Below are 26,328 nucleotides of genomic sequence, written 5' to 3' on the forward strand. Positions count from 1 at the left end.
TGTGAAAGGTTAAACAAACTAGGGCGCATATACGAAGTTTTATCCACTGCCGACATGCTACGTAGTCGATAAGCTTCACCTCTGCCAAGCGCGGAACAACCTACACCAAGTCCTAAAGTGTTGTGATACTTGCTACGCAACCTACGGAATTGAAGAAAGTCAAGGTTAACAGCCTAGTGGTTACGCGGACTTGTCTGCTTCTGTAAGTAAGGCATCCGGCTGCCAACCCTATGGCTAACAACTTTGCAAAGTTCTACACCAACACCTACGGCTGCATAGGCTACGCGAGTTTGTCTACTTATAAAAAAGTAGCATGCCTGCCACTGGTCTATCAAGTCTAAAGGTTAGGGCATGAACAAAAGAAGTGAAGATGAAGAAAAACGAAGGAAAACATGTTTATAAACAACTAGCAAAGGCCGAAGGAGTTCAAGCAAAACAAAAGCTACAAGGAAAAACAAAGAAAATCCTAAAGGCTACCTAAAATACTACACTATAGCAGCTTGGACATGCCACGACTACTCGGTCGCCACACCTTCAATAGCCGTAACGCTCTTAGCAGCGGCATCATCCGACGCTTCACCCCTGGCTGCCCCAATCTGGGCACTAACTTCCCCAACTACTTCACCAATGGAAGCCTTAAAAGTAAAAGCAAGCAAGTCTTCCGGAGAAATAGAGAAGCTCATCCACTCTCTTCTTAGCATAAGTAGCGAAACGAAGCTCAGAAATTGCAAGCTTAAGATCTTGAATCTGAGGCGAATCAATCCCAGCAGCAAAGGGAGCAAGCTTTGGCGCCACTTTAGCAGCAGAGTCCACCTTACCACTCTTCATAATAGCAAGTCTCTACAAAGGTGAACCGGACATTGGCTCCCAAAGAACGTCCTGGTACAGACTTCGGCACTGGGGGCATGATAAAACCTTTACGCTGAGCAATCTTATCCATAATTGTACTAGCCATTCTCAACATGGAAGACGCCACATGCTCAGATCTAGCAGCCTTATTTTTCTTCCCATTAGAAGAAGTCATGTCAATCACATACCTCTCGGTAGCAAGCGGACCCTTATGAGCAGCAGAAGAAGTCTTCAATTTTTTCTTAATTAGGCATCTCATGAGCAGGCGAGGAAGATCTCTTCTTTCCATCTTCATTCATAGTAAGCTCCACGACAGCGATCAGACGAGCCAATGCATCCGCCTTGATCCTCTTTACCTCATCTTTCTGGAGCATCCCACATTTCTTTCAACAAAGAAGACTAAGCAGCCAACGACATTCATGGTACTCAGCAGGGGAGCTCAACCCAGCATTCCAGCAGGCAGAAGACCTGCATGCCCAACATTCCAGCAGCCCATGAGACACGCAATCTCCTTATGTCTCTCAATCGCCAGCCTGGCCCGAGTCAGGTCTAAAAGCCCAAAGGACATGAGCCATGCGGCTCGCCTAACACTGTGCCCTAGCACCACAATCCTCGACCCCAGCTGCACAAGCTGCCCTTGGCTCAAGCCAAGCCAAGCTGCCCAAGCAGTGGTCCCTGCCTCGACATCTCCTCAGCTCATGCTGAGCCAGCTCCTGGCCCCTGCCAGCCGACGTGCCGCACCACCCCGACGGCTACCCCGCAATAGCACTATCCAAGAATAAGGCAAGAAAAATTAAATTTTTCTTACATTGGTGCGGCACGAAGAAGACGAAGGAAGCAACGAAAGACGGTCATTTGCACGGGCAAGATGTAGAAGATTGCTAGAGGAGGGGGAACAAATATCCTCTAAGCTATCTCTCTCTTGTAGGGTAGAATAAATCGTTCTCCAAAGTTGATTTAATAACCCACTTAAGGTGGACTTAAATAGACTTTGAGAGAAATTTATTTCCCTTTCCTAGAAGGACCTAATTTCCAATTAAAGAGAGAATCAACATCAAAATAAGAAGCAATCCTACGTTTCTTGAAACAAGAAGATCTCTACACCTGCTGCCCTTTCCTACGAGCAGCCCAACAGGTGTGGGGGCATTTGTGGAGCCAAAAATATTCACTAGGCGACACGTGGACTTTTGGACAAAAGAGGACAAAAATACCCTTGAGGCATACCGGGATTCCTACGCACGAGCAGTGGGCAATCATCTTCCTACCACATCAAATCCTTTCTACAAGGTAATTCCCAAACACATTCCTTTTAAATTATGTTAATTGGCTAATTAATGGGTTTATTGCCTAATTAACCCATTAATTGTCAATTAAACCATCCATTATATCCAAATAACCACAAAATACATCCAATTCAACCCTAAAACTAGTCAATGGCCGGCCACACCCTTTGCTCTTCACCTTTTTTTATGTTTTCCACTTTATTACCCCATTTATACAAATAATCAATTTTGTAACTCCTAATTAAACCTAAATTAAACCCAAAAAACCCTAGCCACCTCCTATCCCTATAAATATAATCTCATTCTCACCAAAAAAGCCAATTCCAACACTTTGGCAAAAATCCCAAAATTCTCTAAACACTCTTTCTTTCTAAATTCTAACTTTGGCATCAGAGGTTCTTCGGCCAAAGCCCCCCCCCATTCATCGTGGGCGCGTGAGGCTTTTGGCCTTAAACTAAGGTGCTAGTTGTTTTGTAGGTGCAAAATCGTCCAAGATCGAAGAGGAGAAAATTTGCATCCACAATAACTATCTTGCTGATTTTCTTTTTCTCTATACACCAGGTAGTTCCAACAATACTTTAACCAGTAAATGTGCTTTGAAAAATATTGTGTTACTAACCTTGTTTCTACTAGTGCTCTCAGCATATGAGTATCTTTCGTACCTTTCCAGGATCCTTTCCATGCTGTTCATACGAAAAATTAAGGAAATTATCTACTAGAAAGTAGTCATAGTATATGAGACAGACATTCATTTGATGCATATAAAAACTATGAACTTAATACAAATATTGTGTTCTTATATTAAATAACAAGCATGAAAATGCTGAAAAAATGAATTTAAGGAGGAAACATGTAACATTATATATTATCGATCGTGTGTGGCTTAGAAACTTCTTTAGCTTACATACAGATTGTTGAACTAAAACATTATCACCTAACTAACATTGTTGTTGATTTTTGCTATATATGCTGCTATTTGCAAGTGTTAGTGTTGTGGTTGGAAAAGATATGAGAGTTGACTGGACAAATCCAACGAATTTAAATTTGAATGCAAATATAATTGCTTAACCCGGATTGAACATTGGACAAATACGTATGACGACTGGAAAAGTTTGAACTCTAGCAACCAAAAGTGCTATAAGAATCTTGCATTCGTTATATTTTTGGAAAGTGATTTCTACGCACATTATAAACTCCTATTTATTTATGGCCAATTATAAACTGAATAAATTAGAAAATTTTCAAACTAATCATATAATACTCATTTGTAAACCATAATTGTACTTCGGTTAGCTTTCTCAAAATACCATGATTAAGTGACAATTAATAAAACAAAGGAAATATTTCTATAAACATAGGGTACTAGCTGTCCATGGAAATCACAGACAAATTAAGCCCTCCAAACCCCCTTATCCATGCATGTTCAACCCTTTTTCAATTATTATTTTTTAATTATTATTAAGAGGAGGGGAGGGTACGAAACTATTACAATAATTTAGGGGAGGGGGAGTTTGTATTAACAGTAGGTGAAGGAAGAAGAAAGAGATGAGCGGGACCAGAGAGAGAATGGGGATTTCAATTGTATTGCTTATTACATGATAAGGATCAATGAGTCATACAATATGTTGTACAGCAACCCGACTTTACAACTAACTCGATCAATACAATCATAACAACTGGCATATGATTATTAGTTTCAAACCCGAGATGTATGGTAGTTCAAACACCTTGGGTGCACCAATAACATCTGGCCTTGATTCTATCACATTTCCATGGGAGTCTAGTATTTTTTTTTGATAATGTCATGTTTCTGCAGTACATAAGAACAATTAAATTTTACACAAGTGTCTTGTATATGTCATTTTCAGGGCAGTGTGGAGAGAAGGCCATTTAGTGGCTAATTGTTACAAGCAGTTTTTTCGAATGCTACTTTGAAGTGGCAGCAAAGATTCGAACTCTGGAGGTAACCATTTACTGGATGATTATTGGTACTGTAATTCTTCTGCAGTTCTGGTGTCATAAAAGAGGTCAAACACACATTCATCATTTTCCCATTCCTGAGCATAATTATTATTTGGTGCTCTGGTCTAAAGTAGTCTCAAATATAGAGCAGTAGCTCGTTCGAAATACTATGCAACCATAAGGCACAGAGTTCTTCCTCATGATTGAGAGTTGAGATACATATAAACACTAACTCATCTTTTATACTTCCATTTCCAATTTGTTAATTTATGTATACGTTCATACATGTGTCCAGTTATACATGGTTTTCAAATTAGCAACTGCATACACACGACCCATCTTTTCATTAGAACCACATATATACTTCATATCAACAAAGACATGCAAAATCACAAATCCTACAAATTGACAATATTAAGTAGTGAAAGCAACTAAGACGAAAAAATTCATACATGCTCTTCATCTAGTCGAAAAGTAAACTGTCTGCAAGTAAAACGGGACCAGGTTCTAGTATGTAACCTTCCTATTATAAATTTTTAGTTTTTGGTGGAGAAAGGAAACCATCCAAATTTTCTGTTGTAATCAAGTTTTTCAACTTGATTTGAATCTGTTTATGAAACAAAGAACTTGGACCTTTTGGCTTTTGCAAAGGCATGCCACATCATGTTAAAGACAGAAATTTCTCAAACCTCTCTCTATCTCTCCCTCAAAACCCTCTCTTAAATTATTAGTTCTTTCTTTTCACTTGTTACTGCCTTTTGTAATCAACTTTTTCACTGTAATTATTTACTCTGATTGGTGATGACAGAGGCATGGCTATTGTATCTCATATAAGAGCAATTCCACCCCTAAGGACTTTGCGCCAGCACTCAGCGCATTTATCCACTCAAATGAACAGTAATAGACTGGAGTGAACAGTAATAGCCCAAGGCATCTCCACCCCTAAAAAAATGCGCTGGTACCCAGCGCATTTATTTGGTGTGTTTTTTTTTTTAAGTTTATTTCGGATAAGATTTTTAACCAATTTCAGATAAAATTTCAAATAAACTTAAAAAAAAATACACACTAAAATAAAATTACATACTCATCAAATAAACTAAAAAAAAAAACACACTAAAATGAAATTACATAAACTCATCAAATACACTTTATTCTTCAACCACAAGTTTTTTGGTATTTTTTTTTCACACAAAAAGTATATGAAAGCTTTGGTAGAAAGTGTAGAAAATATTGAAATGTGGTGTAAGGTGGAAGATGAGAGTTAGGTATTTATAGAAAAAATAAATAATTTTTTTTTTTAATTTTATGTATTTTTTAATATTTTTTCTGTATGTTTTAATAAATTTTAATTAGTTAATTAACATGGACCGTTGATCTGTGATCGGACGGTATATTTTAAAAGTAAAATTTAAATTTTTTTTACCGTTGGAAATCCAACGGTCTAGAAAAACTAGCCGTTGGAAATCCAACGGATATAAGAATGCCACGTCGCTGATGGGATCCGGAGCACAAGTGGGCTGACAGCCCTGTCGGCTACTCGCGGCAGCGCCTGCGTGAAGCGCACGCGCCAGGCAAACTGCCCAGCTTCTTGCTCAGTCTGTTTTGGGTTGGGCTCTTGCCCAGCTCGGGCTGGGTACCAGTCAAATTGAGGGGTGGACTTGGTTGACAGGGTGCTGGCCCTGTTTTTCTCCTGGGTCCTGGGCAAATTCCACTCCGGTGGAATTGCTCTAAGAGTTTACCAGAAGCCGTGAAGCGAGGGAAAAATATTTTTCCCCATATATTTTTTTATTTAGTTATTGGATTAAACAAAATAAAGGAGAACTAAGGACTAAATTAAGAGATAGATGTGTAAAGTGAAATAAAGGGTGCATAAATCACTTTATATTAAAATGAAGTCTAAGAGAAATTTAACTACATTTGAGATGTCACAGTGTACATAAATCACTTTATTTTCTTCTCTAAATTAATTTTTATTAATTTTATCTATTTTATTTAGTTTTAGTAATTATTGTGATTTAGTTTATTTGTATGCACATATTTTTGTACATCACCTACAAAATTGTTTTGTGTTGTACAAAGTTAATACTACTTAACTTCGTACACTTTTTTTCAAGAAAAGCTTAGTTTCCCGTTTGAGAATTAGTTGGATTTCGTGTATGGATGCGAAAGCATGACTGCGGTCCAATTAATTCTTGAATTGTCCCATTTTTTGGACAGTTTGGGAATGCATAGTTATGTGTTGTAGTTTGCGGTTCACGGATTAGGTTTCGATAGTGGAAATTTTGGTAACATTTCTTGATGTTCTTCGAGTACACGGTGGATATTATGTATCTACGGCGTGCACTTGAAGAACTGTAAGGAGATGTTGCCGAAATTAGCCCACGTCGAAATTTAATCCATTGGAATCCTAAATTACGGCACATAACTGTGCATTCCTAAATGGGATAGAGCCCTTACCAGAGGAATAAGGTGACAAAATAATAGTTGAAGTTGTTGTAATTCTTGTACTTTTATTGGGATTGCAGACAAAATGGACAGACAGTGGATACATAATCATAATAGATGTGTTGTTGAGTACTTAGATGGAATAGATGAGTTCATTAAATTCGCAACTAGACACAACCTAGGTTCAACTCATATCCGATGTCCGTGTAGGAGGTGTAACAACTCAATGTGGGAGACATTCGAAAATGTTCGATTTCATTTAGTAAGAAATGGGATGATGGAGACCTATACTACTTGGTATCATCATGGAGAACGATTAGATCAAGTTTTCATACGTGACACGAGTGGAGACTGTTGAATCTATTGTGGATCCTAGTGAACAAGTTATGAATATTCTAGATGACGTTTATCCATACGCCTCGAGCAACACCAATCAGGAAGGGGGAGATGACGGTCGTCCAACCATGGACAATGAGACATTCAAAAACTATGAAAAACTATTGAAAAATGCGAAGCAAGAATTATATTCGGGTTGCGATAACTTTTCGATGCTCACAACAATTGTGGAGTTGATGCATGGTAAGATCAAGTTTCGTTTGTCAAACAAGTGCTTTGATTACTTTTTGGGAGTTATCAAGAGGATGCTTCCAAAGGAGAATTGTTTACCTGAAGATCATAAAAGTGCCCAAAAAGTGTTGAAGGGTCTTGGATTGGGGTATGAAAAAATTCATGCATGTGTAAATAATTGTACATTGTTCTATAAAGAGAACAAACAATTGGATAAATGCCCTGTCTGCAGTGAGCCAAGGTTTAAAATGACATCACAGAATAGAAAGACCAAGATTCCACAAAAAGTAATGCATTATCTTCCATTGAAGCCTAGGTTGTAGCGATTGTACATGTCGATGCATACTGTAACCGACATGAGATGGCATAAAGAATGACAGGTAAATGACGATGTTATGAGGCATCCTGCAGATGGAAAGGCATGGAAAGAATTTGATCGAATGTACCCTGATTTTGCAGCTGACCCGCGCAACGTCATATTGGGACTTGCCACCAATGGATTTAATCCATTCGGGGTTTTAAACCAAATCCACAGCACTTGGCCGGTCGTCGTTTTTCCTTATAATATGCCACCTTGGAAGTGCATGAAAAAAGAATACATGATGTTGACTCTATTAATTACCGAAGATTCAAGAAAGTCCATTGATGTTTATTTGCGACCATTGGTTAATGAGCTAAAAGATTTATGGGAAAACGGTGTTTGTACGTACGATAAGTATACTGGGCAGATGTTCACCATGCGAGCGGTAATGATGTGGACAGTAAACAATTTTCCTGCGTATGCAATGGTTTCTGGGTGGATGATTAAGGGTTATTTGGCATGTCCAATATGCAAGGAGAACGTAACATCGTCTTGACATGCGAAAAAAGTTTGTTACCTTGGTCATCGTAGATGGCTCCCTTAGGACAATGAGTGGCATCATAACGATAAAGCCTTCCACGGCACAAAAGAGACTCGGCTAAGACCAAGAGAATGGTCCGGAGATGAGATTTTGGATTAGTTAAATCGATTGGAATTTGGTCATTACGGCAAAAAGGTCAATAAGCCCAGACCAACTACACATCTGAACTGGACACACAAAAGTATGTTATTTGAGCTCTCGTATTGGTTAAAGTTAAAATTGAGACACAACCTCGATGTTATGCATATTGAGAAGAATGTGTTTGATATTTTGGTCGGGATAATTCTAGACATGGAAGGAAAAACGAAGGACATGATCGAAGCTCGCCTCGATTTGGAACAAATGGGCATTAGGTCATCCTTGTGGATGAAAAGAGTCGGTGGTACATTGAAGAAAAGCCATCCATTTTCTTCTATAAAGTTTCCAGATGAGTATGCTTCCAATATCTTACATGCGTAAACGTGAGGGGGTGTAAATTTTCAAACATGAAGAGTCATGACTATCATGTGATACTCCAATGCCTTCTTCTGGTTGGTATTTGACACTTATTGCCTCTTGATGTGATGAAACCAATCGTGTTGTTGTCAAGATTTTTTTCGCAGTTGACTGCAAGATGTTTGTGAAAGTTGGATGTTAAACAATTGCAGGACGACATTGTGAACATCTTATGCAAGTTCGAATAGATATTCCCCCAGCTTTCTTTACAAGTATAATTCATGTGATGATTCACTTGCCAGATGAGGCATTGCTTGCCGAACCAGTGAACTGTCAATGGATGTATCCAATAGAAATGTACTTAATTAAGCGTCTATATATATAATAGATTCATGATCAATGAATGCTTTGAATAATTTGTAGCATACCTTTTATTTGTGCAAATATATTGGTGAGTTGAAAAAGTGTGTTCGAAACAGGGCAAAGCCCGAAGGATCACTGGTGGAGGTATGGGTCGCATATGAGTCACTTACTTTTTGTGCAATGTATCATGAAGATGTTGAGACAACTTTCAATCGTCCTCAACGCAATAATGACGGTGGTGTCAGAAAAGAGAAACTGTCTATTTTGCCCAAATTGCGCTACCATTTGGCAATCCTATAAAAAGGCAAATCGTTTACCAAAAATGACATGGAGGTAGCGCATTGGTTCATACTTAACAATTGTGACGAGGCTTTGCCATACCTTGAAGAGCATGAACATTTGATGAAGCGGTAACATCCTTCACATTTATATGCCAAGAAGCACCGTGACTTGTTTCCTTCGTGGTTTCATGCACATGTAAGTTGTATGTGGTTTGAATTGAGCATATTTTCCAACTTGTTCATGCCTTTCTTTAAATTTGGTTACACTAACAGGTTAACTTTTTGTATATGTCATATTAGATGAACAAATTGAAGGAATTGAATTCACCCTCTTACGATGAAGAATTATATAACTTGGCGAGATGACCGCTTCACGTTGAATTTTTCTCGGGTTATCATGTAAACGAGATCAAGTTCTTGGGGGCAACACGTGATGACAAGTCGTCTACTCAAAATAGTGGTGTTCATGTCCCGGGTGTGGGCGACAATGAAGATATTGGTTTTTATGGCAAACTAACTAATGTAGTACAATTGCTTTACAAAGACAGGTGTCAAGTGATACTGTTTAAGTGCCTTTGGTTTGATACAAACCCACATAACCGAAAGAGTGTTAAGCGAGATCATGGTTTACTATTAGTAAACACTATGAGACATTGGTACGATGAAGACCCATACATTTTGGCAACTATGGCGAAACAAATATTCTATCTAGACGACCCTAAAGTTGGCAATGGTTGGAAAGTTGTTCAGAAGATTGAGCGAAGATGGCTATATGATATTCCGGAACTAGATCATGATGACAACGACGATGTTGCTAACCAACAGTTATCATCTTCGATAGAAATTGGTGAAAAAACACTCCAAGATACTAATATTATCCAAGAACTGTTTGACATACTTGGAGTACCCAAATTCGAAATGTCAATTGACCTTGGTGATTTGCCTCAATACAATGCACCAAAAGAGGCAAACGAAGATGAGGACGAATGGGAATCCGGAAATGATAGTAGTGAGGATAGCGAGAGTTATTATTGTAGTTCGAATGAGGATTAATATAAACTTGTAAAGGCAAAAGCAGGAGGCTAAGGGTTTAACACCGCTTCTCATCTACCCACACTAATATTCCCAACAAATCGTCTGATCGTCTCCATTCTATAAAGATAAAGATATCATGTAAGTTTTATGTTTTTTGTTAGTCTCATGGAAGGTTGTGATGTCTTTTCATTTGAGTTGTTCTTATTATATCTTTGATTACCTAGTACCAAAGGTCCGTTTACCTTTCTGTTGGAATTATTGAAATTTATGGATGACTTTTTTGCAGGTTGTGGCCTAAACCAGCCGATCATGCTTTGAAGGTATGTGTTTTCTGTTATCACTGTTAAGTGTTAACATAATTTGTTTTTTTTTTTTGTCCGACTACCAACATTTGTGCTGAGATCCTATGAGTTTTATATGCATTCATCTTTGACTCAGCCTCAAATGATGGTGGTCTCAGATCTGGATGATGTATTTGTTCTATTGCTAGATGATCTTCTTGTTAATCTATCTGAATCAAGAAGCGTAGTGGAGTCTACGTTTCAAGACAACATGAATGTAGAGTCTGCTTTTGGTTCAGCTCTTAAAGCCTCGCTTATGCTTATAGAGTGTGAGCTTCTTCACAAATAGCAATTTGAATTTTACCTTTGGATAAAATTTATCACCAATTATAAAAGCAGTGTGTTACGTTATGTATTCCTTCAGTAATTGACTATTAAGTACTTCATTATGCAGTTCAAAGAGTTTGGTTGTTCATTTACTTTGCATTAACTTATGTCCACGCGTGTGCTTTTGCAGAGCAACCTTGGGGGAAAATTGTTAATTTTTCAAAATACACTGCCATCTCGTGGTGTTGGTTGCTTAAAGTTGCGTGGAGATGATCTTCGTGTCTATGGCTCTGTCTATGGCTCTGATAAAGAGCATCCATTAAGACTACCAGATGATCCTTTCTACAAGCAGATGGCTACGGAATTTACCAAGTTCTAGATAGGGGTGGATGTGTATGCCTTCAATGACAAGTACACATATATAGCTTCATTAGGTACATGTTTATATTTTAATCATATTCTGTTTCACTTTCATAGAACCAAAGATCAAGATGATGTTGGCAGATAGTAGGATCTTATGATGATACTTCTCTACATTAATATGTTGAGAACTCGTATATTATCCACCAATTTTGTAGTTGTTGCCCTTGTGGGGAAATATGCTTTAACCATGGTTTTCTCCAATTTATTGCATTAACTGTTCTCCTAGAATATTGTAGTGTTTCTTCCCTGTAGTGAACATTTTTGAAGAAAGAATCTGAATTTACATATTTGAAACTTTTACTGTCTTGTTTGTAGTTCTTGTTTATCAGGGGTGTAATGGTTGTTTGAAATGTGTTCAAAAAACTTTTACTGTCTTGTTTGAATTTACATATGTTCATCAAGTGATATATGGTGATGATCGATTGCTTGTTGTGCAATCTGAAGATACTGATGAACTTAAAATGCTACTTCTTAACTCTCCAGTTATGTCTTTACATCACATACTTGATAGGTTATTCTCATCTGATGTTTTGTAAGTTGGATTGAATTTTATTTCTTTAAAGTTGTTTCTTATGAGTGTTTAATTTTCTTTTTCGTCTCTTTTAAATTTTGGTTTAGGTTTCTTATATCTCCCAAAATTGGCCAGGTCAACATGTAGCTGCCAGCAAGGATGGAATGTACTTGGCAGTTGCTAGTCGCCATGGGTTAATCATATATGATATATGATGGAAGAAGTGGTGAGTGTTTGGAGACATTACTCAAGAACAAAAGATTCAGTGCAAAGGTTTGTTATGGATGGGGAAGATTGTTGTTGTCTGCAACTACATTGATTCTTCTAACACGTGAGATTCCTACCCATATTAGTATACCCTCCGATAGTTTTTGTCTTCAGCAATGTCATAGTTTGATTTGGTGGTTAAATGCCTAGGCACCTACACTATTATGCCATTCATACTTTTAGTCCAGTTTATGTCTAGAATTTTAAGTCTGCATTCTATCCTTTCTGTTGGTACAGTTGAATTTTTTAGTTGTTTTATTATGTACTGTTGGATATTTATAATGGTCTGATGTAAAATTGCAATTACGAATTGCTTGTCTATCCAAGATATCATCTTGATCAGAGCTCGCTACTTTGTCAAAAACCATTGTGTGTACCTACGTCGCGCAAGTTTTTTTTTTTTTTTTGTTGGCTTATGAGTACAAAATAAATACTTTATTTTGTTTTTGAAGATTTTGTGTTATATACTTTATGTTGAATATATTCTGGTATATGAAATCTACTTGCAAAGATTTGTTTTAAGTAAGATGTGTTAGGCTCGACTCTTGTAGATGACCAATTGGAACTTTTTCACGTCATCGAAATGTTACTCTTTCAAGTAGCATCATCTCAAATCTCTTAGCCTCTCCTCTATTTCCTCCTTCAAGAGGTTCTTATTCCATGCCTTTGTTTGACCGGCCTTCACAAACCTCCTGACATTCCACTCCAAGCACCAAACAGTATTACTAATAACGAAAACTTGAATCAGATACACTACTAATTAAGGCAATCTCCAACTATGGAGGGCTACATAGGCCTCAAAAATATAATTTTTTACGGAATAATAACAAACTAATTTTTTAAAATTTCAAACACAAAATATATTCAACATAAAGTATATAACACAAAATCTTCAAACACAAAATCTTTAAATTTTCCGTCTTCAATCTTATTGGCTAAATATTACTCTCTCTATATTTTTATTACGTACTTTTTAGTATGCCCAAGTACCTTTTCACCATGTCAATAACTAACAAGCTAAAAAAGAAATGCCTAACTGCTTGGGGGTTGACACTTTTTAGGCCTTCTAGGGGTTGATTCGAGCCTGAATACGCCCATATGTAAATGCTCTTTGGTTGGAGATTATTTTGTTCAATTTCAAGGTTAATATTGACCAAATTCCCTTTGATCGGAGATGGTCTAATTAACATCCCAAACACACAATATCACTACAAGTATAACACATACGTCTTTGGTATCCACTTGTGTAAATGTTTTAAATTGACGATCAAATTAATTCATTGTATTCATATAGGGTTAAAAAGTGTAGCTGTAAAAAAACATCAAAATCGGAGTTACAATAACCGTTAAGTCGTGATTTTTTCGATTATTGCCATTGAAAATGTTTGTCCCGTTACTTGATATTTGAATGTTTTTTTTTTTGCGATTTTTGGCGTACACGATCTCGAAGCATATACAAACAACTTTGACGGTTGGATCGTTGAAACTAGTTTCATACAATGAGTATCACATCAAAACATTAGATTCTCTAACATTTGGAGTTTATTTATACTTTCATTAAGTATAACATAAGATTTTGTGGTATCCACTTGTGTAAATATTTTAAATTGACGATCGAATTAGTTTATTGTATTCATATAGGATCAAGGAGTGTAGCTGTACAAAATCATCAAAATCGGAGTTAAAATAACCATTAAATCGTGATTTTCCGATTATAATCGTCGAAAAGTTTTGTCCCGTTACTTGATCTCTGCATGTTTATTTTTTGCGATTTTTGGCTGATGTGATCTCGAAACATATACAAACAAGTTTGACGGTTGGATCTTTGAAACTAGTTAATACGATGCTTTTCCCATGAAGTTCAACGGTATATATATTTACTAAGTAGATTTTAATTTATTTATTTCGTACTTATAATACTTAAGAAATTGACTGATATATATGAAAAAAAAATTATTGTGGGTTTTTGTTAGAAAAATATATTATTGTGGGGTTTATGTTAAAAATGTTTGAATTTGAAAGTAGGAAAGTCACATTTTCGGTAATTTTTATAATAATATTTTTTTTCCAAATAAATACTTTGCGTGACGCCTTAGTATGATTGTCGTGCAAAACCACTTTGCGCGGCGTCGAATTATACACCTACGTCGCGCAAGGTGTGATAATTTTGGTGGTATAATAGTGAAAAATAGGCCTTGTTTTTTCAATTTTTCCAAATTTTTCCACTTTGCCCTCTTTATACCTTCTATTCGAACCCAAACGACAGCCCTTCTTTATCTCCCTCTCTTAAACACAGAACCCAGCTGAACCCTCCTCCTTTTATTCGAACCTAACCCAGAAATCTTGAACCCAGCTAAACTGTCCCTCTTTATCTCCCTATCTCCTTTTCACAAATCTTGAACCCCAAATCTTTCCTCTTTACAATCTCAAACCCAGACCTATCTTTCCTCTTAACAAATCTTGAACCCAAACGACAGACCTTCACGCAAATCTTGAAGCCGAAGCGAATCAAGTCCCAAAACCAAGGTAAGGGTTTCTAATTTTCGATGGGTTTTTGTTATTTAGGGTTTAGGCTTAAATTGTATGTTGATTTCTGAGTATTTTGTTAATGTATGTGTGTTTTGTGTATGAACATGAATTTGGTTTAGTTTGGTTTTTATTAATTTGATTTTAATTGAGGATGCATATGCCTTGTTAATTGAGGACCTTTTTAACAGTCCGGCAGCGCAAAGCTGGAATTCAACTGTTGCAGACCAAGCTTCGGATTATTTTTGTGCCACATCATGAATTATTTGTAAATTGCAGCATAGTAGGAACTATAGAGGTAATACATCCAACTTGAGCCAGATTCTTATAGCTTTCAAAGTTTCTACACTTAACTACCACAACTTTCGCATGTTGCTTACTTCACTATGGTTTTTTGACTTTGTGGTTGGTTGTCCCAAAAAAATATGATGCTATCGAACTTGAGTACTGTGTATATTTGCTCCTCAACCCCTTCACTTCATTGTTCGAACACCAACAGTTCTCACACGGAATCTACACTGAGGTTGAGAGTCTTCATCATCATCGTCATCATCATCCTCTTTACTAAAGTCATCTTCCACTCTGTCCCACCGTGCATAGTCCAGAGAAGAGTGTCCCTTTGGTTTTGGAATTACTTGCCATCCGTTTTCTTTTTCTTTTTCAGATGATACCTTGACTGCACAAGCGGCAACAACTTCACTGGTATTTTTCCTTGATGGTTTTTACCTTAGTAAGTGTTCTAGGTCTGTGGTATAGAACTCTCACTGTTTTCGATCTGGGTTTTGCTTACTTTCTTGCTTTTTATCTTCATAATTTCAGAAAAAAAGACTAATTATTTGGAAAAATTAAAGGCAATCACCTCATACAGAATTTTGATTCCTTTAATGATTTATTTGGAAAATTTTTAGAACTAAAATGTATAAACTTTTGGTTCAGGGTTGAAAAGTTTCCAACAATGTTCTAAAATCCAACTAAGTCCAGCCATGTGATACCCTGGGTTTTCCTATATAATTGGAGTATCCACCTAGGTGCACATGGTGACCTAATTTATTAAGTTTTGGTCAGTTATATAAAGTCAATAACATTTATAAGGAAATATGGCTAATAACATAGCGATATCATAATAAGCCTCAAGGTCAAAATTTTCTCCAATGTTTTGTAATGATATATATATATATATATATATATATATATATATCTAGTTGTTTGTATTTATGTAGTTGTGACAAGATTGTGGCTTGTTGATGGTGTTATGTGTTCTGTAAGTTGGTTAACCCATGTTGCGTAGAAGTAAAAGCTTGAAACTTATAAAATGTTGAACTATCATGTGTGTTTTCTCTTCATAACCGTTTGTACATTTAAACTGAAATCATTGATGTGCATAGTTGTATATTGTGTTCATCGAAACTAATGGTGCTTTCTACCTTCATTTAGGGAAATAAGGTTAGTTTAGTTGATTAAATGCCATTGAGATTGAAAGTAATGGTGGTTTCTAATTTATATTAATTTGAACATTATTGAGAATAAATTGTTTGAAAATGTTTAGTGGGGAGGGGGGAACACATGTTTTTCCATTCTCTATCTAGTGGGGAGGTGTAAGGAGGGCATGATTAAGTATGAAGAAAGTTGAATAATTTCATTCATAAGTTATGGATTAAACGCCATTTAGGTGACTTGATGGCGCAAGAATATATTCACTTTTATTAGTCCAAGTGGTGATTAGTTTCAAATACAAGAAATGATTAGTTTCTAATGTTATATTTTTAAGGTTCAAAAAGTGTATAGATGTCGTAGTTAATCACTCGTCGTCAAAGTGTGACCAATGCGCCTCTCGCATTATCAGCATCTACTGCTCCACCCGTGAGTGCTCCATTGATTCAAGAGCCTACACCCCTTGCTGAGGCTACTTCTACAGCGTCTCAGGTGTCCGTCTCATTGATGTCATCAGTGTCGGTTCAGCCTCTCAGTGCACGGCGGCCTCATCAGCGCCGCCGTGAGCCGGAGCCTTCTGATCACACTTCCTCATCATCCAAAGTTGAGGGTGAGGCCTCCCAGCCAGGTACCTTTTTTCTAATTCTCACTATGTTGTATTTTTTTTTTTTATTTTAAAACTATTATTTTTATGATGGTGAAATTATGCTGGATTGTGAAAATGTGTTGCAAGTTGTGAATTACTGTTATTTTTTTGTTTTAAGGTTTTGGGAAATGCTATACTATTAGGGGAGTTTGTGTCAAAATTTTTGTACAAATTTAAGCTTAGGGTTTTCACCATTTAAGTATTTTTGGCCAGCTAAAAAAAACACCAGGGGGCCTAGTCGAATGCTGAAGCAGAAATAGAACGTACGTCAGACTGCCTCCAAGATCAAGATTGTGTATGACCCGCGACATCATGGAACGACTACCTCATAGCAGTATAGCTTCATCGCTAGTAGCTGTGGTGTTGTTGTTCGAGACAATTGTTCTTTTCAGTGGGAGTCTTGGGCAGAAATTCCCGAGGACACGAAGGAACTGGTGCGACACGAGTTGTCGGTTTGTATATTAATTTTTAGCCTTTATCATTTCTTTAATTTTGTTTACAAATATTAAAAACCAAAATATATTATCTTTAATATTATTAAATTTCTTACTATTATTTTATTATTTTTCATATTCGTAGTTCATTTATGATCTTGATGACATATCCCCTGAGGTCATGGCCTACTTCCGGTACAAACATTGGAAGAACAATTTTCACAATTATTTTAAGAAATGGGATAATCTAGAGATTGCTCGCTTACATGTTCCAAGCGAGTTGAAGGACCGGCCAGAGGATTGGGAATGGCTCTGCAAGCATTTTACGGACCCAAAATTTATGGTATGTACATAATATTTTAATATTGTTTTAGTTATTTTTAAAGCTTTTTTTATTAATTTATTTCAAATGGTCGCACTAACATGTATATTGTGTGTTTAACAGAAGAAATCTGTTGCTGGCCAGAAAGCTTGGGAGTCAACCATTTTGGTTCGAAGCCTTTTTCATATAGGCTTGAGGAACGACGTCAGCTAAAACTATATTAACTTTGAAATTTTATACAATTTATTTATTATTATTGATTAATAAAATTTTCTTAAAGTTTTTTTTCTTCAGGAGGGTTCTAAGTTCCTAAAGATCGACATGTTCAAAGATGTTCACGTTCGACCTGGTAATGAAACCACTGAGCAGTTTTATGTAAGTATATGTAATTATTATTATTCTTTTATGTATGAATCATTCAAATATTATTTATATTTTGTTATTAAACATTATATGTTTTTTTCTTTATTATTACTGGATACTATGGTGGAAAAGAGCACTGTTGTTCTCCAAGAAGCAGCATCGCAACTTCCCCTGGAGACTTCGATCGAGGACGTAAAGGTACCAAAGGATGTAGGTTTTCAGATCATGACTGAAGTCCTGGATCAGAACCTTGGTTGTCGTCATGGCCAGGTTGTTCGGGGTACAGGGAAATCGTGGGTTTGTGAGACGGGTGCCTTTTCTTCCAGATCGAACACAGTAGAGGTCGATGCATTGATGGATGAAGTGACAACCTTAAGGGGTAAGCTTGCAATCCAGGAAGAGCAGATGAGGAAGCAGATGAGGGCCCATGGCGATCAGATGAAAGCGCAGCTGAGGGCCTAGAGCGAGGAGGTGATGACCTATGCTGAGACGGTGAGAGACCTTATACGAGCCATACAGACGGCCGGCCTACAAGTCTCGCTACCAGCATCTCATCTTGATCCACTTTTGACCTCAGAGCCATCTCACCCTCCCGATACTCAGTAGCTTGATGTTTTAAACCTAGTTCACTTGTAGTTTTTTCTTTTTTGTTTGGACATCTTGTATGTACATTTTTATATATCTTATAATTAAATACTTTTGCTTAGTTGATTAATTATTCTTTACAATTTAATTACAATATTTATCAAAATTAAAAAAAAAATAGTTTTGACTAAAACATAAAAAAAAAAAAAAAAGGGTTTGCGCGACGTAGGTCGCGTCACGCAAGGCAACTTTGCACGACGTAGGCCCTGAGTTGCGCAAAGACCATTTGCTCGACGTAGGTCATGCGTCGCGCAAGGCCACTTTGCACGACGTAGGTCCTGCGTCGCATAAAGACACTTTGCTCGACGTAGGTCCTACGTCGCGCAAGGCCACTTTGCACGACGTAGGTTCTGCGTCGCGCAAAGACTCTTTGCTGGCCGTAGGCCATGTGTCGCGCAAGGACTCTTTGCGAGACGCAGAACCTACGTCGTGCAAAGTGGCCTTGCGCGACGCATGTTATACCTTCGTCGTGCAAACTCTATTGTCACTGCTTTGCCATGACAAATTTTATGCGACGAAGGTTACGTCGCGCAAACCCTTAGGCAACGATTTTTTACTTTGCACGACGAAGGTACCTACGTCGCGCAAAGTGTTTTTTCTACTAGTGGAGGATTTGAGGCATTAGAAAATTCAAACTACTTTGCAACACAGTGTGTGATATGAACCTCAATTTGCTTGTGTCAAGATTTCAAAGGCGGTCTAGTGACCATTGCTATTGGTCCAACACATATATTATCTCTAACTTGATAAAAGGCGGTCTAATGAGTATAATTTTATCATAAAAATACCTTAGTATAATAGTAATGAAACCATTCAATATAAATTGCACATTCTTCAACACTCCCATCATGTTGGACCCATACTTTGAGAGGATTTGGTTGGTCATGGGCCTCAATTGGGTTTACAGCGTTACATGGTATTGGGCCTTCTCATTCCATTGTGCACTCCTAGATGCAAGCATCCAAAGTAAAACCCATTTTATGTCTGCCTATTTTAATGAAAAGTGGGCCCAGAGACTTAAAACTAATAATAACTCCACGTTTTAAGGACATGGCCCATTAGCCGTATAGGCCAAGGCCTACCCTTAAAATTCCACTTGGACCACAAAACATTTAATTTAAATTTCAGCCCACCAAAACACATTCAAACGGATTCAGGGCTGGTTTGGTATTGCTGTGCTTTGAAAAAAAGCTGCTGTGAGAATAAGCGGCTGTGCTGTGAGAATAAGCGGCTGTGAAATAAATAAGCAGAGTGTTTGGTAAACTTTTTTGTAAAAGTATTTTTGGAAAAAAAAAAACAGTCTAATAGTGGGTCTTTTCATTAAAGAAGCACTGTAGCTCTGTGTGCTTTGAAAAAAAGCCAGTTTTCCAAAGCTGCAAATAGCAGCTTCAGCTTTTTCCTTTGATTTCAGCTTAGTCTCACAGCAGCTTCCAAAATAAGCCATTTTTTTTCAGTTTACCAAACACCTAAAACCCTCACAGCTTTTTTTCATGGGTGCTTTTTTTTTAAGCACCTCACTCCCAAACTATGTCTCAATTTCCTGCGCAAATGACCGACCCAAAGTTGGTGCAGACATTAAATATAGAAAAATATACAGAATCCGCTGGATTTGTGCCACGTGGAAATGCACGTAAGTACAAACTCCCAGTAACAGTCTAACACATTGTCCCGCCCGCTCATGCTTAGCTGCCATTCCCATTTTCCAATTTTCTTTTTTTTGCAAATTTGAAAGTTTTATATAAACCGCGCGCTCCGTCGTCTACTACATATTTGAAGAGTGACCGATCGAGTGAGGATGAGCTGGATTGAAAATGGAGGAAGATTGTACGACGCCGAAGTGGCGAGAATGCCGAATTCCAGAGGTGAATATGTGTCCGCCGCCTCTGAAGAAGAAGGCGGCTGGAGAAAAGAAGCGGGAGCCGCTGAAGAATGGGTACTTCCAGCCGCCGGACCTTGATGCTCTGTTTGCTCTGCCTCCGAGAACTCAGTCGTGTCCGTAGCAAGCTCAATTTGTTAATACAAGATGATTTTATTTGTTGGTTTCCACGGTATATAGTTTTTTGCTTTTGGAATAATTTCCCTTCTTTTTGCATATATTGTGAAGCAAGGGTAGTGGCAGAAATGTGGAATGCCCAAAAGATGAAAACAATAAAATAAAATTTTGCAGTCTTTTCAATTACATGAAAATAAATAATTTACGTGTTTTGATAAGAGAATTTGTTCGACAATCGGAATATAACTTGGGGCTACAAACACTATGAACGTTGTTGGGGCTACAAACACTATGAGCGTTGTAGAAATAAAGAGAGATATAGTCAAAGTAACTAGCAGACTTAGGTTTTTAGTATAATATAATTGTTTTTGGGGATAACCTTGCGAGAATAGAACAAACTTTCCGTTTGATAGAGAACATCGGAACGAAGAAATGAAGCTTATTGAATAATGTGATTGTGTCGATTATATGCATTACCACATTTGCGTATTCACAAATATTGTATACCCTTTTTGTTTTTCTTTACTACAAATCTAAGTAATTGAGGAAAAGATACATAGAATGCAATGCTTTCCAAATACATGATGAAAAATATTTTCTTTGCAAGTGAAGATGAAGCAAAATCCAGCTCAAGTTTCATTTGAAAAGCTTGATATGGATGGGTCATAAATATTAGAAAATTAGAAATCAAAGAAATTTATGTTGGTTGTTAGACCACATATAACCGCATGGATCCTTGCCGAATTTTTTTTTCTGGGGATCCCATGATCGTGATTGTTCATCGTACATTGTGTAATCAGAAATATAAATAATACTTAACAAAAATTGACCGCACGATGTACGATGAACTGTCACAATCACAGGATCTCCATAATCCTCAGGAAAAGGATCCTCACCGGATCCTTTTCCCACATATATGTATAAGTTGTATAACTAGACTATCTAATACTTTTATATATTATCATTCAGTACTACAGTTTGGTTGTATTTCTCTTCACTTATAAGTGAGAGATCTTAAATTCGAATATCGTGAATGACAAATTTAATAATAAATTATTTTGCTCATTGTGTGGCCGAACTGTCCCTCTTCTTAATGTAAAATATGTTGTTGTACTAAAAAAAGAAAATTACTTCTACATATTACATAATATTGGTGATTTTCACACGTGGCACAGATCGGATGGGCCATCACTCTCATCCAACGATTAGGATAGGTGGGTAGACCACCCAGAACACGTCCACCGGATGTTTTCGAGAGGATGAGAGAATGTTGTGGATGTGGATGATTTAAAATGGTGATAAATTTATTCCTTAGATTCCAAGACAGAACAGTTGTGGACAGGCCCACGGGAGGCCCAAGTAAAGATTGCAAATAAAGAGACCTTACCTATAGCCCCACTAATAAGCTACAATTATCATTACGCTCCCTCGACCAAAAAAAAATCATTATGTTCAAACCATTGACTACTTTTAGGGCTCCAGGGCAAGTCTTGGGATGTTGACCATTTGCTTGTTGAGGGAGAGGAGATGTGTTGGGAATGAATCTCACTCAAACACGAGGAAAGATTTTGTATGAGTTTATAAATAAATTGGGTTGCTTCTTATATTGTCAATGGGTTTTATTGTGGAATTTCAACTTTCTTTATGGGTATTAGAGGTTGACCTAGATGTGAAGCCCAATGACCACATATGCTCTACGTTATCCTGTTTGCGTTGTTCATATGTTAAGCTTGAAAATTCATCACACATGAAAAGACATGTTGATAATGAATCTCACATTGATAAAAGGAAAGACCTTGCATGAATTTATAAGTAAATTGTGATACTCCTCATATTGCTAATTGGTTTTATAGTATAACTTTAACTTTATTCGATAGATTCCCTTAAATTCTCTTGTTTGAATATTAATATGGATTGAGTCATTTATCTAATGTGACATTATTTTGTTATGCAAACATTATAATTGAAATCATTCATTCTTTTTATCATCATCTAAAAACTGATTCTAGAAAAGTTCATTCAATTTGGAGACCATTTAACCAACTATCCATATGTATCAAACAAACCAATTTGAAAAACAAATAATTCATGCCCATGGCCCCTTAACAGATTTTGTCTAAATGCGTTATTGGTCATCCGACCATATAAGTTGGTTCATAATAGATTTTCGCATTCGAACGTTAATTTGCGGATTTCGTTCAGATGCGTTATCACTCATTCAAAGGCCGTTCAACTCACACCGTTTTCATCAAAATTTCTTCTCCAATTTTTTATCCCATTCTCGACAGGGTTAATTATTCAACTGCATAGATTGGAAACAAAAAAAATTCAGTGTCAGTCGACCAATATCGATACTTCCAAGAAAAAAACTGGTTATTATCGCCCTGTTAAGAGACAAACTATTAAATACATTTTCCAAACAATTAACTATGTATTCTTTTTAGCGTGTGATATAAATTCACAATTTAACAATATAACGTATTATATTATGTTTCACAAGCATCCAATTTCATTGCAACTTCAATTACATTGACACCATGTTAATTGTATTAGTTGAAAGCAACCGCCTTAGAAAGAAGAGCAGCACTGTGTTGTGTAGTTAGGATTCAAAGACGAAATAGGAAAAGAAAGATGCTCGCTTCCTAAATAATGTGACGTCTAAAACACAAATGAATTGAATGTTTAACTTCATAATCAAAGAAAACTTGACAATTTCTTGACCACAACATGAACTTTGGTTTCTGCTTAACGTCCCTCCAATAAGCAAACAGCAAAAGCTAATTATGATTATTCGGAGATTAGTACTGATGGAACTGGTAAAATTTTACTTAATCCACACTCTAAAGTTCAGCTCGACCAACAGCAAAGCGGAGCAAACAAGTAGAAACCATCTCAACAGTGAAGTTGAATGAACAATTACATTTTCGTTCCATCTCTATCCAAACTCTCCTATATTATGGTACCTCGACTCTCTATCTCTTCACAATATTACACTCTCATTGTATCAATCTAGAGAGAGAGAGAGAGAGAGAGAAAGACAAATGGGTTCTTCTCACCTTCATTGTTCTACTTCAATGGCACCTTTGCTGTTCGGTTTTTGTATCGTGGCATCGTTGATGCCGGAGTTTGCCGTTGGCATAACAAGGCACTACACTTTCAACGTACATTTTTTCATCACAACTTGAGAGCCTCAATATTTTAATTTAAACTACATTTTTTACTTTTTTCCCTAAATTTAATTTCACTAGTTTGTAACTGTTTTCTTTTATCGATATATATACAGGTTAAGTACCATAACGTGACCAGATTGTGCAACACAAGGAGCATTGTAAGTGTGAATGGCCAATTCCCAGGGCCTAGATTGGTGGCAAGGGAAGGTGACCAAGTCCTCATCAAAGTGGTCAATCATATTTCAAACAATGTCACCATTCATTGGTATGAAATCTACCTTATTTAGTTGTTTATTAAATATATTAAACTCCGGACATTAGTTGCATGGTTAAATGCTCTATTTACTTGAGCTACAAGTTTCTTGTATAAAATATATTTATTCTTTTTAATAAGGCGATATATTAAACTACTTTAATCTATGAAGGAGATACAAACTCGGCTATAAAAAAACAAATGTTATTCTAACCAACTTAACTCACATCTGCATCATCCAAAATCCATTTATTTGAATTAGCAAATGTGGAGGGTGAAAGGATGAAGCAAAACTACTAATTCAAGTTTGCGTTTGTTTTGTATGTGAGAGCAGGCATGGGGTGAGACAACTTAGAAGTGGATGGGCAGATGGTCCAGCTTACATTACCCAATGCCCTATACAAACAGGCCAGTCATACACATACAACTTTACCATCCAAGGCCAGAGAGGGACTCTCCTATGGCATGCTCACATCTCATGGCTGAGATCCACCCTCTATGGACCTATCATCATTCTCCCAAAGCTCAATGAGTCTTACCCTTTTATGAAACCCTACAAGGAGGTCCCCATTCTTCTTGGTAATTAAGTATAGCAAGCTAGCTAGAATTTGTGGTAATTGTAAAAATTTGGACATTAATGTTTCTGGAAATTGTTTTGATTAGCATGGACTTGGATTTGTTGCAGGAGAGTGGTTTAATGTAGACCCTGAGGCTGTGATTAATCAAGCTCTTCAGACCGGTGGAGGGCCTAACGTTTCGGACGCGTACACCATTAACGGTCTTCCAGGCCCCTTATACAATTGTTCGTCAAAAGGTAGTGTGTTTTTGACATACTATTATGTGAGTCGGATCTCTTCCACCAAGGCCATCAAATCAAGTAATCCGGGCCTTTCAAAATTTATCCAACGGCCAAAAATTATTACAGCTTTTAAGGGATCAAAACAGGTGGGCTGTTGGATGAAATTTGAAAGGCCCCGGATCACTTGATTCAGTGGCCTTGGTGGAAGAGATTCAGAGATGATCTCTTTTCCTATTATGTTGTCAGACTATGAATTAGAATGCAAACTTGTCAATCTGTTTGAAAACATAACAAATTATATTATAATGCATTTTTACGTGGGTGGGTGTTTTTTTGCAGATGTATTCAAGCTGAAGGTGAAACCAGCGAAGACATACCTCCTCCGATTGATCAACGCTGCACTCAACGACGAGTTGTTTTTCAGCATAGCCAACCACACTCTCACGGTGGTTGAAGCCGATGCTGTCTACACCAAACCCTTTGAAACCGACACGCTTCTCATCACCCCAGGCCAAACCACGAACGTCCTCCTCAAAACCAAGCCCAATTCTCCCAATGCCACCTTCCTCATCCTCGCAAGGCCTTACTTCACCGGCGCTGGAACCCTAGACAACACCACCACGGCAGGAATCCTTGAATACGAGCACCCGGTAACCACTCATCACGCTTCCATCAAAACCCTTCCTCTCTTCAAACCAAGTCTTCCACCCATCAACGCCACCAAGTTTGTCAATGTCACCCAATTCGTCCTAAACTTGGCCAATAAATTCCGTAGCTTGGCCTCCAAGAAATTCCCAGCCAACGTTCCCCAAACCGTGGACCGAAATTTTTTCTTCACCGTAGGACTTGGAACATCCCCATGTCCCCAAAACTCAACTTGCCAAGGACCCAATGGCCTAAAATTTGCAGCTTCTATTAACAATTTCTCTTTTGCCCTTCCATCAACAGCAATGCTTCAAGCACATTTTTCTGGACAGTCCAATGGAATTTACACCACAGATTTTCCGGCCAATCCGCTTGTTAAATTTAACTATACCGGAACACCGCCAAACGTAACAAATGTGGCAAATGCCACGAAGGCATTGGTGCTGCCATTCAACACAAGTGTGGAGCTGGTGCTGCAGGACACTAGCATTCTTGGTGCCGAGAGCCACCCTCTCCATCTACATGGGTTTAATTTCTATATAGTTGGACAGGGAATTGGGAACTATGATCCTAACAAGGACCCTGCTAAGTTTAATCTGGTGGACCCTGTCGAAAGGAACACGGCTGGTGTTCCGGCTGGTGGCTGGATTGCGGTTCGTTTCATGGCAGACAATCCAGGTACGCTCAATTCACAATTCACAGTTTAGTAATATAACATGGCGAACTGTCTTAACAAGTAAATTACTACTTTTTTTAATGGTATGTGTTAGGGGTGTGGTTTATGCACTGTCACTTGGATATCCATACAAGTTGGGGGCTGAAGATGGCGTGGATCGTCCAGGATGGACCGCAAGCGAATCAAAAGCTGCCACCTCCGCCGTCCGATCTACCAAAGTGTTGATTTTGACTTGCCATCTGCTCGGATTTCCTTTTTGTTGAGTGATCTTGTGTTGATTTTCCTCCCTTTTGGCATTAACTTAATAGCCATAATAATTTGAGTCTTGAAAATAATAATTACGGATTTTCTCTTTCTCCGAAGAGATGCTTTTTTCATCATGTAATGTTTTTGGAGTGAAAGTATTCCTTCATACTATTGAAGAATGTAAAGTTTCACATCGGAAGCGAAGTTAAACATAATTTATATTGGATGGTTCGACGAAGTGTATAAAT

The 26,328-nt window shown here is 37.5% G+C and overlaps 1 protein-coding gene across 1 annotated transcript; it reads left to right on the plus strand.

The window, feature by feature from the left end:
* The first annotated feature begins 23,279 nt into the window (after window positions 1-23,279).
* Window positions 23,280-26,318, plus strand: LOC103423427 (laccase-17-like). The gene is made up of 6 exons (XM_008361508.4): window positions 23,280-23,452; window positions 23,575-23,726; window positions 24,049-24,293; window positions 24,400-24,528; window positions 24,853-25,836; window positions 25,929-26,318. The coding sequence occupies exons 1-6, from the start codon at window positions 23,333-23,335 to the stop codon at window positions 26,057-26,059; spliced, it is 1,761 nt and encodes a 586-aa protein (XP_008359730.2). The 5' UTR covers window positions 23,280-23,332; the 3' UTR covers window positions 26,060-26,318.
* The last annotated feature ends 10 nt before the right edge of the window (window positions 26,319-26,328 follow it).

This window comes from Malus domestica, chromosome 12 (assembly GCF_042453785.1).
Source record: "Malus domestica chromosome 12, GDT2T_hap1".
Lineage (NCBI taxonomy): Eukaryota > Viridiplantae > Streptophyta > Magnoliopsida > Rosales > Rosaceae > Malus > Malus domestica.

What these genes read in the sequence shown, in the direction of transcription:
- LOC103423427 (XM_008361508.4), top strand. Translation starts at nt 23,333, where the DNA reads ATGGGTTCTTCTCACCTTCATTGTTCTACTTCAATGGCACCTTTGCTG. An exon ending in GGAGGTCCCCATTCTTCTTG is followed by an intron (nt 24,294 to 24,399) that starts GTAATTAAGTAT and finishes GATTTGTTGCAG; the next exon opens with GAGAGTGGTTTAATGTAGAC. An exon ending in TTTCATGGCAGACAATCCAG is followed by an intron (nt 25,837 to 25,928) that starts GTACGCTCAATT and finishes GGTATGTGTTAG; the next exon opens with GGGTGTGGTTTATGCACTGT.